General features: G+C 43.4%; 1 protein-coding gene across 1 annotated transcript in view; it reads right to left on the bottom strand.

The window, feature by feature from the left end:
* Positions 1-15578, bottom strand: part of SVOP (SV2 related protein homolog (rat)) — a 73155-nt gene that overhangs the window by 12860 nt on the left and 44717 nt on the right. Inside the window, exons 7-11 of the mRNA XM_008569791.1 lie at positions 14560-14623; positions 12082-12207; positions 10221-10349; positions 6449-6522; positions 4683-4759 (exon numbers count right to left, since the gene is read on the bottom strand). Of these exons, the coding sequence (XP_008568013.1) occupies positions 4683-4759; positions 6449-6522; positions 10221-10349; positions 12082-12207; positions 14560-14623 (470 nt within the window). The remainder of the gene's footprint in view (positions 1-4682; positions 4760-6448; positions 6523-10220; positions 10350-12081; positions 12208-14559; positions 14624-15578) is intronic.

Here is a 15578-nt window from a genome sequence, read left to right as displayed (position 1 = left end):
CCCCTACATGTCCCCTCCCTCCTGCTTTTCACTTCCTTCAACCTCCTTCTTAAAAACCCCTTGGTAAATCTGAGCCTTGGAGATGGGTTAGCATACCATCCCCCTTCAGGTTACGGGTCCTGAATAAAGCTGCCTTACCTTTTCACCAACATTTGACTTTTGAGTCATTTGTTTCTATTTGGTGGCAGGCAGCTGGACTTGGGTTCAGTAAGAGTATAAGAAAATGCAGATACCCAGGCTACTACTATTGCTATGAGTAACACAGTCCTTTGTCTCTGACCTGGGAGTGTTGTGTCTTCTGCTAGGATGTGAGGAAAATGAAAAAAAGCTAATTTGTTAGCTGGCAAATAGGTAAAAATTTCAGACTTTCCATAACTCATTAACAACTCATTAATTTATTAATTAATGAGTTAATTACTTGATAAACTCTATGGCATGGGTTCATTTTATATTTCTACAAGAGGCATGATTTTACCTTTCTTTTTTTTTTTTTTTTTTGTTTTTGTTTTACAACTTATTTATAATTTGTCATATCACTTCAATATTTTGTAAAAATAAATCCATGGTTCAAATGGTACCGACAGAGCGCAGCTCCGTCCGCCGCCGCCTTCTCCTTCTCCCCGCCATATTACGGGTCTCAGGCGGCAACGCGGGCTCCTGGCAACCGCCGCCGCCGCCACCTCCCAGACTCCACCTCTCGGGGCCGGTACTTCCGCTGGTCGCTTTCCCGGGCAGTTGCAACGGTTGCACCTCCAGAAAACTACAGTCCCCGAGGTGCATTGCGCTCCCGCTATAGAGGACGTAGTACTTACGGAAGCGCGGTGCACGCTGGGAATGTAGTCTTCACTGCAAGCCAGCAACTGTACAATTATACTTTGTTATAGAACTATGCTTAGGGTGGGTCTCAGGGGGCAACGCGGGCTCCTGGCAACCGCCGCCGCCGCCACCTCCCAGACTCATGATTTTACCTTTCTTTAAAAATTTTCCTTTAACACATCTATCACCTTCTAATGCACTATATAGTTTCTTATTATGCTATTTTCTCTCTCTGTCTTTCTCTCTTTCTCCCTCCCATCCCCCAACCAAAATATAAGCTCACGGGAAAGGGATATTTGTCTTTTGTGGTCATATATCCTAATGGCAAAGACCCTCTTTAACCAAACTTTAGTCAGGCTCCTCTGAGACCTCTTTTTGATGCATCCTCCCTTACCTTTGGGCTCTGTCAAGTTTTAGCAAAACACTGCTGGGTTGGTCTAGGGAAAATGCCCTCCCTTGATAACTGATCAAATTCCTCATCCCCTTCCATCCATAGCTTATCACCCTGGCCTGTGATGGGGTTCAGGACATGCTACCCCAAAATATGACACCTTGACATATTGAACATTTTAAGGTGAAGGAATTTGAGAAACAGCACATGCAGGAAGTTCTCTCTGACCTTCCCCTGCCTTATTCCCCTAAAGCACATCATAAAACCTAGAAAGGATTTTCTGACCTTCCTTTGGACCCTCATGTGAGCGGTGCCCTCCCTATACCCAGGGAAAAAGGAACTTATTTATCTCCAAAGACACAGGGACATAGAATGAACAGGCCTTGCTAACTGCTGTGGGTTGAATGTTTGTCCCCCCAAAGCTCATGTTGGAACTTAACCTTCAATGTTATATTTGAAAGGTACGGTCTTTAAGAGGTGATTGGATGGTGAGGACTTTGCCCTCAAGAATGGATTAATCCATTCATGGATTAATGGTTTAATGGGTTATTAGGGAGTAGACTAGGGGAGGAAAGCATGTGGAAATATTCTTGCTCAACCCTCACTATATGTTACCCCACATTGTCACAGGATTCCATAGAGAGTCCCAACCAAGAAGAAGGCCCTCACCAGGTATGGCCCCTGGACCTTGGACTTCACAACCTCCAAGACTGTAAGAAATAAATTTTGTTTCTTTATACATTATCCATTTCTAGGTATGCTGTTCTAAGCAACAGAAAACGGACTAATACACTAACTTTCCCCCGGTTTATTACCATTAGATCATACTCTTTGTTCTATCATATTTCTCGATGACTCTCAATTCTTCATCAAACCTAGCAATAAAATTACTCAGGTTTAACCATTTCTTCTGGTCTTCATTTCTTTCTGAAGGCTTCTGTGCTATGTAAAACTTAGATTAAATAAATTTGTATGCTTTTCTCTTGTTAATCTGTCTTTTGTTATAGGGGCCTCAGCCCCATGAACCCATAATGGGTAGAAGGAAAGGTATTTTCCTCTCCTACACCTGCCTTCAGCAATAATTCTATCATGCTGAGTTAGCCAGAAACCATCTTATCCTTGATGTTTCCTCTTAGTAATTTTCCATGCACTGAGTGTCCACCCTGCTCCTTAACTATAAATCCTCACTTGTCCTTGCTGAATTCAGAATGGAGCCCAGGCCTATACAAAGGTCTCTCTTCCCCTATTGTAATAGTTCCTGCATAAAATTTGTCTTCACTACTTTAACTTCTGTCTGGCTCTGGTTTTCTTTGACACTAACACCTACACTAGGACCTGGCATGTAGAAAATACTGAATGAGCAGCTCGCCCAAGGTCACACAGCTACTTGGTGCCAGAACCTGGGTCACCTGATTTCCACCTGTGGGCTTCCTCCACAGCATCACTTTTCTGCCCAGGTGTTGGAGAAAGCTTTTTAATAGGGTTAGCAAACTCTGGCCTGTGGGCCATATCCTTTACAAGAAAAGTTTTTACATTTTCAAATGATTTTTTAAAATCAAAACAAGAATTCATGACATAAAAATTATATAAAATTCAAATTTGTGTTCATAAATAAGGTTGTTGGAATAAAAGCAATGCTTGTTTATTTATATATTATCCATAGTTGCTTTCCTGCTGCCAATGGCAAAGTCGTATGGCCCACGAAGTCTAAAATATTTACTATCTGGCCTTTTATGGAAAAAGTTTGCCAACCCCTGCTTTATAATGTTCCCCTGGATCCTCCACTTAGCTTAAGCATGTCCACTATTAGTGGATGCAGTATATGCTCAATCAACACCAAACCCTACAGTCGAATCTACAATTGCGGCTCTTCTGCATAGCATCTAACTTAGACTCTCCTACACCCCACAGTGAGATGTGACCCCCCCACTTTCTCCTTAAATCCTTATACCAATAAACAAACTATGAACTAAGATTACACAGGCTTAATACAAAAAAAGATAATTGGGTAAACCCCGAAGACAAGCAGGAAATTGATTCCTTTATCTCCTATCTTAGGTTCAGTGCTAGGAATCTAGTATTATCTTAAAGGCAGAATGGTTTGAAAGCCCAGACATGTACATATAGACTTTTCTTTTTATTCATTCCTTTCGTTCAGTGGCTCCCATCTTCAACTAAAATAAAATAGAAGCTCACCTGAGGAGCTTTTAGAAAGTGCTAATGCCTGGGAACCACCCCCCAGAGATGCTGAATAAATTGGTCTGGGCATTGTTTAAATGGCACCGGCACTGTTTGAAAGCTTCCCAGGTGATTCTGTTACAGTGGCTAGGGTGGAGATCCAGCCTGGTTCTCAAACTTATGTGCACATTAGAATTGCTGCGCAGGATCATAATCATAAAATTCCAAGTGTTGCAGTTTGTGGGGCTCTTTAGGGGATTTGCAATGATAATTTTATCCTACATGCAATTTTCACCTTAAATGCTGTTAGTAAAAAATAACTGGGAGGCCATTATGCTGAGACAGCTCCAGTGTTTAAAATTCCTACTTAAGCAAACAGAAACCCAACTTAGAGTAACTTAATCAATCAGAAACTACCATTTAACCTTTACTAGGGATTTTAAGGCTACTGTTCCACTTTAACCAAATTTTTTCTTTATCTTGCTTCTGTGTAAACCTTATGTTCAAGTTTATGAGAGGCCACTGTTTTGGTCTAGCCTCCTGCGCCAGGCCCCAGCACAAAAGGACAAAACAGAAAGGAGTCACTTGTGCTACGTGACATAATCAAACTGAACTTTGAAAGGGACCAATTTTGCAAAAAGAGGAGATTCACAGCAACCAGTCAGAAGGGTCCCAGTTTACCTGAGTTGGCATGACAAGGAAGTCCCCTCTGTGTTAACTCTATAAGGAAAATAACTTTGAAATGACCAGTCCACATTTTGTTCCCTGTTTCTGCTTTCTTCAGCCTTTTCTGCCTGTAAAGCCAAACTCCTCTGCTCCGATCATTGGAGCACTCATTCTATTTTATAGAATGAGGTTCTGTCCAATTCTAGAATTTCAAATAAAAGCTCATTAATTAGAACTTTAATCTATATTTGTTGTCATTTAGTCTTTTGACACTTATGATTTCCCCTTGCACCCGAACAGTTGGTGGAGCCTGAACTGCCGGCCATCTGGCACTGCCTGATTTATGAGTTGCTGTCTGCTCAAATAAAGTCTTCAAAATTTTAATGTGCCTCAGGTTATCTTTTAACAGTGCTGACTTCTGAACCCAAACCCTGACATAAGATGTGACTCTGCTAATGTCAGCTTCATTGTGACAAGATTGTCCAGGTTCCTACAGAGCGTCCTGGAAACTACAGAATCTGTGCAAGGCCGGGCCCTAGAAGGACAGAACCTGCAGTCGGAGTGTCTGTATGACTGTGTGTGTGCCAGGGGTGCAGGTAGTTAACTGGTAAAAGAGAACTGCGATACTCACTGCTGCAGACATCCCCTGCCTGGAAGAGCTCTGTGGTGAGTAGAACTAATCCATAGTAAGAAAATGCATTGGAAAACCTGCCAGGAGTAAGCAAAAAAGGTAAAGAGATGATCAGAGAGATGCAAGTTCCCTTTCCCCATTCCCTTAGGAAGAACCTGTGTCTCCAGCAGTGGGGAACAGTCTTTGGGCCACACTGGATCTTTGGGAGCTTTACTGGGGACCTTGAGCAGGAAGATGGCAGGTACAAAGCACTGTGATATGAGAAAGGGAAGTGATCCTGTGTCTTTTGAAAGATCAAGAACTATACGAGTATTATACCTCAGAGGCACAACCCCCAAGGCTCTCTACCTAACTGGTAATAGGGGAAGAAGGTTTTGGGGACGAAAATTTGAGAGAAAACAGTTCTGTTGACATCTGTCAGGACTTCTGGGTCAATTTGGTCAACTTGGATATATGATTTTAGAATTTCAGAGCAGAACGACAGTTTATTAATTCCAGACTGACCCAGGAACCAGAATACTCAAGTTTGCAGGGCCAGAACATTCTCATCCAGTGGAATAGTTATGTGGGAACTCAGTCATAATCAGAAGCTGATGATTAATTTCCTCAGGTTACAATCTGTGCTAGCAAATTTAGTGACTTCTCTAGTGTGCTAAAATTAGTCTCTAGGTAATTATTTCAGTATTCAAGTAGTATGGGCTCGACAGAATTATATGCATTCAAAGGTAGGTATTTTCAGTTCTGTCCCCCCACCACCCTCTTTTTAAAAATCCTGCAGACTCCACACTTGTACTGGGCACACAGCAGGTGTTTAATAAATGCTTGGTGAGTTGATTCAGCTCTTAGGAATGTGGGGGCAGAGCTGGAGCCCAGTTCTGTATATAATCAGAGCTTTTCTCTCCTCTTCCTTTTAATTGACCACCTTCACAACTCCCCTGCTAATTTGCACCTCTGTTCAGCGGTGAAAAGGAAAAGTGAGAACTGGTTAAAACAGAACACAAAGCCTTAAGCCCGGCCAGTTTTGCATACTGTTAATGCTGTGTACAAGAATTAGTAGAACGAGTTGAAAGAGTGGCTGAAATTTGATTCATTGCGGAGTTTAAAGTAATTACTGTCTGCAAATGAACCCCCTCCCATGGCTGTTGTTTAAGAAGTCAACAGGATCAGAACTGGAAGTTCTATGGATGCCCACATTGACCAAATCAGTGATTCTCAAAATATGTGCCATGTGCCACCCTGTGGTACCCAAGGCAACATGGGCAGAGAGGAAGACACTGATACAGTGTAAATATTAAATCTTATTGTAAAACAAAATTTCCTTTTAAGTGTCCTTCAATTCTTTTGATTATATCCCAGTCTCACTTATGTGCTAAGTGCTTAAGACCTCCCTTCTTTCTCAGTCTCTCTGACTTTTAAATAGAGTCTCATTGCCCCGGCAAAGCATCAATCTAGCTGTATTTGTTTTTAAGAGCACCTTCTATCACTGGCCTGCAATTAAGGTGTTTTCCTTTAAGGTAGAGATATAAAGTTTCTTTTTAAGAGATATTCATCTGAGTAAAAAGCCAGTCAAGTTAAAGAAAAAGATTCAGAAAATAATAATACAGGTAATAACCTGGATACATCAGAAATCAGCGAGGTGATGTTCAAACTACTGAAATTTGCAAATGCTGCCTGAAATCAAAGGGTTGTTGGTACATTGCTTTAAAACAAAAGCTAAAATTTAGCACAATGGAAGGGGGTCAGAGTAGTCAACAAACAGCTCTTACCATATAAACCACAGCAACAAAGTTGTCCATCTGAAGTGGGGTGTGAAAAGGTCCCTCATTTTGCCTCGGTCTTCCTGTTTGAAGACACAGACAAGCTGTTTATTCTTTCACTTCCAGATGTGCAGGCACCAGCTGGTGGCCTGACACTGGTGCACACCAGTGCTGGGAGGGAGGTTTCTGGTGGGCAGGACACTTGGGTTCTGTGAACCTGCGACTCAAATCCACAGTACTCAGCCTCCCTGCCTCTCCAGCTGGGACCCAACAACGTCCAGGGGCCTGATTCCCCAGGAGAGAACCACCCCATACCCTTCAATCTGGAAACCTGCAGTTGGCCAGCAGAGCCATCAGGCCTGGCTCCCTCAGGCCTCTTGGGAAGTCCCATGGACCAGGGAACAGAAAATCAGTCCAAGGGGTGTCCAACCATTCCACAAACACACCCTCCCCCAAAGTCAGGTCAAGGTGACAATTAACGTGTTGAAAAACTAATTCACCAAGGCTGGTTAGCCAAAAGATTGATTAGCTAAATGACCCACTTGCCAATTTTATCAATTTACAAATTTATCAAATCTTTGCTTTACACTGTTCCTTTAAAAATATATTCTAAGGGGCCGAGCCCGTGGTGCACTCGGGAGAGTGCGGCGCTGGGAGTGCAGCAGCGCTCCCGCCACGGGTTCGGATCCTATATAGGGATGGCTGGTACGCTCACAGCGCTCACTGGCTGAGCGCGGTGCGGCCAGTCTCAAAAAGGACAAAAAAAAAAAATCACTATTTTCCAAATAACTGGAATGATGGCATTAGCCAAAGAAATTTACACTGGGTGATACCTGCTAGCTGACCCACCTCTTCTATCTAAATCTGATGCTTTATTCCTATCATCTGTTCCCTATACCACACCTAGTCAGCTCCAACCTCCAAATTAATTAGTATCATGATCTGTATGGTCAAATCAGTTTTAATAATTAATCCTAATAGTTCAAGAGTGCTATATATACTCATTCTATTTATAAGAATAGATTATTGTATGTGAAAATTATAAAACAGAAAGTAACAGTAGTGGTCCAAACATCATACACACTGAACTGCCTAAAAGTATATACACACATATGTATATATTCTAAGACTACAATTACAGTCATGTGCTGCATAATGACGTTTTGGTCAATGACAGGCTGCATAAATGGCAGTGGCCCCATAAAATTATAATGGCTATACTATTTAGCCTTGGTGTGTAGTAGGCTATACTATATAGGTTTGTGTAAGTACACTCTATGATGTTACCACAATGACAAAATCATCTCATGACAAATTTCTCAGAATGTATCCCCATTGGTAAGCAATGCATGACTGTATTCTTCTTAGATATATTTAATGAACATATTCTTCTTAGATATATTTAATGAACATATTTTTTCCTAGCAGCAGTTTGAGAAATTCTCACTTACTTAAACATGCTAAAAGTAAAAAAAAAAAAAAAAAATTACAAGTCATGGGTGGTCTTGTCTGTCTATTAGTATTATCTTCATGGGGCCCACCCCGTGGCTCACTCGGGAGAGTGCGGTGCTAGGAGCACAGAGGCCGCAGTTCGGATCCTATATAGGAATGGCCGGTGCACTCACTGGCTGAGCGTGGTGCGGGCAGCACCAAGGCAAGGATTGCAATCCCCTTACCGGTCAAAAAATATATATATATATTATCTTCATGAATAAAAATATTTTTGTAATATATTCTTGAATGAGAAGGCAATATTAATTAAATATGTTTACTGAATATATTTGGGAAGGTTTATATTTATTGTTTATATTTTGGAATAGATTTATTTATATATTTAGGAATACATTCTTAATATATTTATAGAAATAATATGTTGATGAATAGTGTACTTATGTACACAGAATATACATATTTATATATAGATATATACCATAGTCTCTTGGTATCTACAAGGGATTGGTGCAAGGACGCCCCATGGATACCAAAATTCATGAATGCTCAAGTCCTGCAGTCAACCCCGTGGAACCCATTGATAGGAAAAGTGGGCTCTCCATATCCGTGGGTCCCACATCCTGAGAATACTGTATTTTGCGATCTGTGGTTGGTTGAATCTGTGGATGCGGAATCTGTGAATATGGAGGCTATGAGACACACCCCAAATTTACTTTGAGAACATAAACCACAGAAAACATATAAGTAGACCTGCGTAGTTCAATCCTGTGTTGTTCAAGGGTCAATTGGATTCCTAATAACTAAACATATTCAGAAAGAATAATCCTTAGAACACCTTTTTGATAAATCAATACATTTGGCAAATTAATTCAGAAAAATTGGCTTTGGGAGACTTGTATGCTTCCAGAAAGCCCTACTCTCCTCTTCTTTCTTGGCTCAGGATTCGCCACCTCCTTGGAGCCTTCCTGGACCACCTTATGGGAAGTGAGCTTTCTCTAAGGGCACTGCTGCTCTGGGCTGCAAGGGCTGCAATGCAGTGGGCCTGCCCCAGCTGGCCTTTCTGCTGCCACAAGGGAATCATGACCCCCAGCAAATAAATGAAACCTGTTGCCTGGTACCCTGGAACATGGAGAGAGGCCCCCAGGCAGCAGTCCCTTTCCAAAGTGACACCCACAACTGGAGCTTCCACCCTTGCAACTTTCACCTTGGGACACATATTTGAAACCACTGTGTGCATTCTCCATTTAGAGCATCTTCATGTAGTGGATGAGTCTCACCCCAAATGCAACCAAATGGGCCTCCTGTACCCCGGGCTGTTTGGGACACCTCCCTGTCCCACCCCTATGATTCTGAAAGTGGATTTGGGGGATATCTCATAGCCTCTGTGTTGTCAGACCATGCCAAACAACTCCAGATCTGGTAAAATTCCATTCAGTTCTTCCTGTGTAATATAGAAACAATCAGAAATATAATTTTATTTATTTATTTATTTTTGGCAGCTGGCTGATGCAGGGATCCGAACCTGTGACCTTGTTGTTATAAGGCTATGCTCTAACCAACTGAACTAATCGGCCAGCCTAGAATTTTATTTTACAGGATCATTTCCTTATAGGGTCTGTTGTCTGCTTAAGGGTATTAGTCATGCTTCTCCAATGTGCTTGCGTGATTCTTGAGGGCAGGGACTGCAGCCTTAAATCTGTACCCTTCTTCCCAGTGTACAGTACAAGTGCCTACATGTAGTAGGTGCTCATAAAGTTTCACTTCGGCGGATTCCCTGATGGTGTCACCAGGGAACTGGTGCACCATCCATTAAGGACGTCTATGCAGGGTGCAGTTTGACTCCCTGGATCTAAACACCTCACTGTCTAATGTGGTTTTCTTGCATAGCTTTTGCCAGTCAATTGCATTTGCTAATCAGACTTCATTGGTGCTGAAAGGTGAAACTGTAGGTATAGTTACAGAACCCATTAGCAGAGATTACATTTATCTGAATTTATGAGAATTTAGTCACTGGCTAAATCCTCTAGGTAGCATTTTTAGAACCTGGCAGTGCAAATACAGGTTGGAGTTGCCAAATTCTCCTTGCAGGTTCTGCCCACCGTGCCCCCACGTGCTCTATGTACACACGTGCGCACATACACATGCACGCACATGCACACATGCCCCACCCTGGGTACACACGCTCACCCATGTGTGTATCCACACACTTGCATGCCCTACCCCATGTGTGTATCCACACACTTGCATGCCCTATCCCATATGTACACACAGGCTCCCCTGAACGCACACCAATACACATGCCACAGACTCAGCTGGTCCAGGCACTTACCTGTCTGGAGATAATGAGTTTCCCCAGTGGCATGGGGGCTCCGTTTTCTGTTGCTATCCTCTTTAAAGTGGCAATTGCCTTTTCCTGGTTCCCCGACAGCACATCGTACCTTGCACTCTCTGGCAACCACTAGGGGGACAGGAGATCGAGGCATGCTGGTTAGGGAAGAACAGAACATTCACTTCCAGCCACATCCTTCTTTCTGTGTAGAGTCTTTAAGGGTGGGGGATCTGGAGCCAGAGATCTGGCTTCAAATCCTGACTATGCCATTTGTGATATTGGTTGTGGGACCTTGTGCAATTTTTTGACCTCTCTGTGCCTCCACTTCCTCATCCATAAAATGGGAAGAGTAATAGATCCTATCTTAAGGTTGAGAGGATTAAATGGGATAATTCAGGCAAAGTGCTTAGCACAATGCCTGGTATGGGTTAATGTAATTATTATTGTCACTGCTGCCATTACTATTACTTGGTGCTGCTTTCAGAGTTCTAGGTGAGTGTTGAATTAAATTAAGATTACCATCAGAAATCTCATCCTCATCTGTGTTCAGCATCATCTTGCAAGCTCAGTCCAAGAGAGAGAGAAAGAAATCAGAAAGATCTTTAGGCCTAATAGGGTACCAACCCTAAGTGACTAGATAAATACATTTCTGTAAAAATAAAGCAACAGCTATCTGTGAAACAGCAGCTGTAGTAGAGAAAGCATGAGACTAGAAGTCAGAAGATCCGGTTCAAATTAGAGTTCTGTTGTTTATTTGCTGTATGCCCTTTGACAAGTCAATCAGCCTCTTTGGGCCTCAGTTTTCCTCTCCAGTAAAATGGGGGTGTAGCAGAGATTGCCAATGTCCACTAAAATTCGTGCTTCCATTCCCATAATGTAGAGTTGCATTTGGATGTGGCTACACAACTAGGGACTACATTTCCCAGCACCTCTTGCAGCTAGGTGAGCCCATGTGACTCACTTTCACCAATGGCATATGAGCAGACTATTCCTGGCTAAGGTATTTTAAAAGTGAGTGTGCAGTCTCCACCTGCTCGTCCCCAGTCTGTGGTCTGCATGTAGAAGATTCCAAAGCCCTAGAGGATGGCAGAGCCAGAAACTGGAAAAAAATCTGGACCCAGAATCTTACTTGTCAACCAGAATGCTCATTCTCAACTGTTATATTAGTGAGAAATAAACTCTTATTGTGTTAATTTACTGAGTCTATGGTCTTTATTTGTTACAGTAGATGATGTCATCCGAACCCTTGACCTTGGTGTTACAAGGCCACAGTCTAACCAACTGAGCTAACTGGCCAGCCCATATTGCAGTATTAACCATTGGTGAGACCTAAGGCTTATTTGGGGGCAGTACTGGCTATAAAGTGTTTCATGGGTGTGGTGTACACATGAAATGATAAGTGTGTGGCATGATCTCACTAGGGGGTACCGTTTATGCAGAGCTGAGATGGAGAGATCATTTGAGCTCCCGGACCCAGCCACGCCTGAAGCCAGCTATTTATCCCCTGTAATATGTCTATTCCTCTCTTTCACTCATGCCAGTTTGAACTGGGTTTCTATCACTTGCAACTTAAGAGTTCCAACTAATCTAAAACAGTCACTTTAAATGCAGATCTTGCAACGATAGGGTCATTGTATCCCCCATCCCCAGCTATCTCCCTAGAGAACATTCCAGAAGTGCCTGTCTAAAGGAAATCTAACCCCCCATACTAAAGTTACCCCAGGCTTCGTTCCTTGTCTCATTTCCTGATTCAAAAAAATTATCTTTTATTTGGTGTCTTCCTCCAACCCCTCCCCATCCAGATACAGTAGACAGTGGGGTGCCAGGTAGCAAAAGCTGAGATCTCTTAAAGGATACCTACGAAACACAGAACGGCAAAGAGGAGCAGCGGGACAGCCGAGAGGATGAGCAGCCAACGCCAGCCCAGGCTGGGCATCACGAACACAGCCAGGATGACCTCGAACACTGTGCCGATGGCCCAGAAGATCTGGCACAGGAGAATCGGGGTCAGCGGTGGGGGTAGCATGGTCCACACAGCGAGCAATGACAGGGTCATTGTGGACCAGAGTATCGATATGGGTAAGGGGTCACTGGGGTCAGCCAGGTCAGAAGGGCCACCCTTTCCCATGGTCTGTAGATTGGGCCAGGGCTGCCATGTTGTCCATCTCCCATGGGTACCATCCACAATGTATAATATTTGCATGGTGCCCGCCAGGCCTGTGCAATGTGGCAGCTCTGGTTAAGAAGAGCAATACGATCAATATCATGTGATGTCAGTATGGTAGTGAAGACATTGGGGGTTTTGTTTGTTTTTATCTTTTTTTTTTGTAGTAAAATATACATAACCTAAAATGTATCAGCTTAATCATTCTTAAGTGTACAGTTCAGTGGTATTAAGTACATTCATAATGTTGTGCAACCGTCACCCCATCCATCCCCATCCATCTTGCAAAACAGAAACTCTATAACTATTAAACACTAACTCCCCATTTCTCCCTCCTACCAGCCCCTGGCAACCACAATTCTATTTTCTGTCTCTATGATTTTGACTACTCTAACTACTTCATACAAGTAGAATCATATGGTAGTTGACTGGCTTATTTCACTTAGTGTAGAGTCCTCAAGCTTCGTCCATATGATAGCATGTGTCAGAATTTCCTTCCTTTTTAAGGCTGGGTAATACTCCATTGTATGGCTAGACCACATTTTGCTTACCCATGTTGATGGCCATTTGGGTCGTCTCCATGTCTTAGCTATTGTGAATGCTGCTGCTATGAACATCACTGTACAAAGGGACACACTGGTTTTTGTCTACTGACATCCATCTCCCTTGCCCAGTGGGGTCCCGGTATTCTTTATCAAAATTGCCTCTTCCTTATGGGGCCGAATATCTTCTGTGTACTGCACTGAGTTCTCTCCATTCTTTTCCACCTTTCTATGCATTCCATCAATGGCTCCCTGTCCTTTGGCTTCCCACTGGTGCAGCCAATGGGGAGCCCTGTAGGAGATGGGAGGGAGGGAGGAGAGAGATTGGGGCATTTATTCCCCTGGTTCACTCCCTGCAGGGTGGCCCTGGGCTGGCTGCATCCCTCAGCTGAAGGTCATAGCTCCTGTCCAACAGCCTTCATCATACAACTCTCTGGGCTGCTGACTCTTGCCCTTTGCTCGTGGGGTGGTAAGACCCCTGAGGAACGTTATAAATAGTCCCTTTATTAAACCCTCTTCAAATGCTCCTAAGTTGAGTATGCTTTTCCTGCTGGAACCCTGGCTCTGCAAGTATTGTCCATTCCATAATCTGGTCTTCCAGCCTCCCTATCAGTTCTGGAGCCCCCAAGAGCCTTCATACATCACCTTTTGTTTAAACAAAACAGTCTATTACTGTTGCTTACAGTCAAAATATCTAACAACTGCTACCGCCAGGGCACCAACCAATCAGAATAGACACCCCCATCCCCACCCCCACTGTGCCAGGAATTAACTCTTTAGTTGCCGGATCATGGGAAGTTCTGGGAGGTCCTAAGAGAGAACAGGTTGTTAGGCACAGAGGGGCAATCAGGGTTCAAGATCAGCTGGCCAGATGCATTTCAATATTTAAACAACTGATTCATCCACACCGGTGTGGGCCAGCTGACCATCCTAATTGGTCAGGAGTGGATGCATTCAGGACAGCTAAGTTGGGCTGTGGGGTCAACGTGATGAATATTGTCAGTGTGGTCACAGTGACTGGGGATGTCAGAGTGGCTTCAGAGTTCTCACTATGGACATGTGTATCCAGCAGGGGCAAATAAGCCATTCTGTCACTGCATGGAGGAGGGGCCTTGAGCAGTTGCATGAGGAGAGGGACAGGGGCATTGGGCCACTGGGTTTGCCCTGAGATCTTCCAGATCGTGGTTGGAAAATGGGTCACAAGGACTTGAGAGGGACTGGCTAGACCATGAGCATTTCAAGGTGGCCTATAGGGCACATAAGTGGCCAGGAATGGAGATGGCACACAAGAGGTAGAGAGGGTGATGATATGGGTAGGGGCAGGAGTTCGTTCCACTCAAGCTGTACTGTTCCGCACCAACTCTTTTATCTGCCATTTCCAGTTCAAGAAGGATGTACCACCTGCCTGCCACCATTTTTTAAAAGAGATGATGGATTGAATTTTCTTGTCAAAGAATTTATCTATATTGCAAAACAGCCATGTCAGAATCGACATAACCGATCCATCTAAGTCATTGTATCTTGAGTCTGTTGTATTTTTATTAAACTCCCCTTTCTAGTCCTGTGGCTCAAGACATCTGAGAGCCTCCTGCCAGGATCAGCATTCTCTAGAGACTCAGGCCACTCTCCTTACCTCAATCAGCAGAATACACTTAGCTCTGGCTTTCATGGGAAGGAACTCAGCATACAGCGTCACCCTGGGAAAAAGAGACAGAAAGGGGGTTAAGGTCAGGACTGGGCGAGAAAATTGCTACAGTTTCCTGGATTTCTAGGCCCATGTTCCTCCAAGGGTGGTCAGTGGACCATTTACATCAGAGTATCCTGGGATGATGGCTAAATACATAAATCCCCAGGCTACCCCCTGACCTTCCATAACAGACTCTCAGGGATGGGGCCTGAGCATCTGCATTTTTAACTAACTCCCCAAATGGTTCTCAAATTTCATAAATGTTGCCATTGAGTCCTGCCACAACCCAGCAAGTCTAGGGGAAAATAGGGTAGTGGGATTATAGGCAACTTCAATCTAGAACAGTCCCTCAGGCCTTCCCTGTCCCTCATGTTCTTAGTTCTCAGTGTTAACGAACACAGGCCTTTCCTTCTGCAGGATGCCCCTCATCCTGGGTCTATCTTACGTCTCCCTGTGACTGGACTCAGGCTTTGTGGTGCAGGAACACCACAGAAATGATGCTGAGCTCTTCTCGGCATGTCACATCAGGGTCAAGTGATGTGAACATATCTCGTCACTGGTGATATTAATCTACACCACCATAAGTTGGTGTCTGACAGATTTCTCCACCCTAAAGTTATCATTTTTCCATTTGTGATTAATAAGTACCTTGTGGGGAAATATTCAGAGATTATGCCAATAATCCAAGCTTTAGCCATTGACTGTTTCTGCCTAAACTAACTGCCACCATGATGGTAACAATAGTGTCGTTTATTTCTATTATTAATTCTACATTTATTCTTCAACATTCTTCTATAAGGAATAGCTTTCCATCCTCTTCTTTATCTACCTAATGTATATCTATCTATCCATCCATCCGTTTAATCAGTGTGGACTTGCGGATTCCTACTTTATTCAGTGCATTGTAACCCATTATTATTTTGATGCTCAGGCTGTCCAGACCTGGCCAGTGGGATCCCTTCAAG

The sequence above is a fragment of the Galeopterus variegatus genome, unplaced genomic scaffold (assembly GCF_000696425.1).
Source record: "Galeopterus variegatus unplaced genomic scaffold, G_variegatus-3.0.2 Scaffold529, whole genome shotgun sequence".
Classification (NCBI taxonomy): Eukaryota; Metazoa; Chordata; class Mammalia; order Dermoptera; family Cynocephalidae; genus Galeopterus; species Galeopterus variegatus.
The sequence above is the reverse complement of the archived record's forward strand: the minus strand, read 5'-3'. Positions and strand labels throughout refer to the sequence as shown.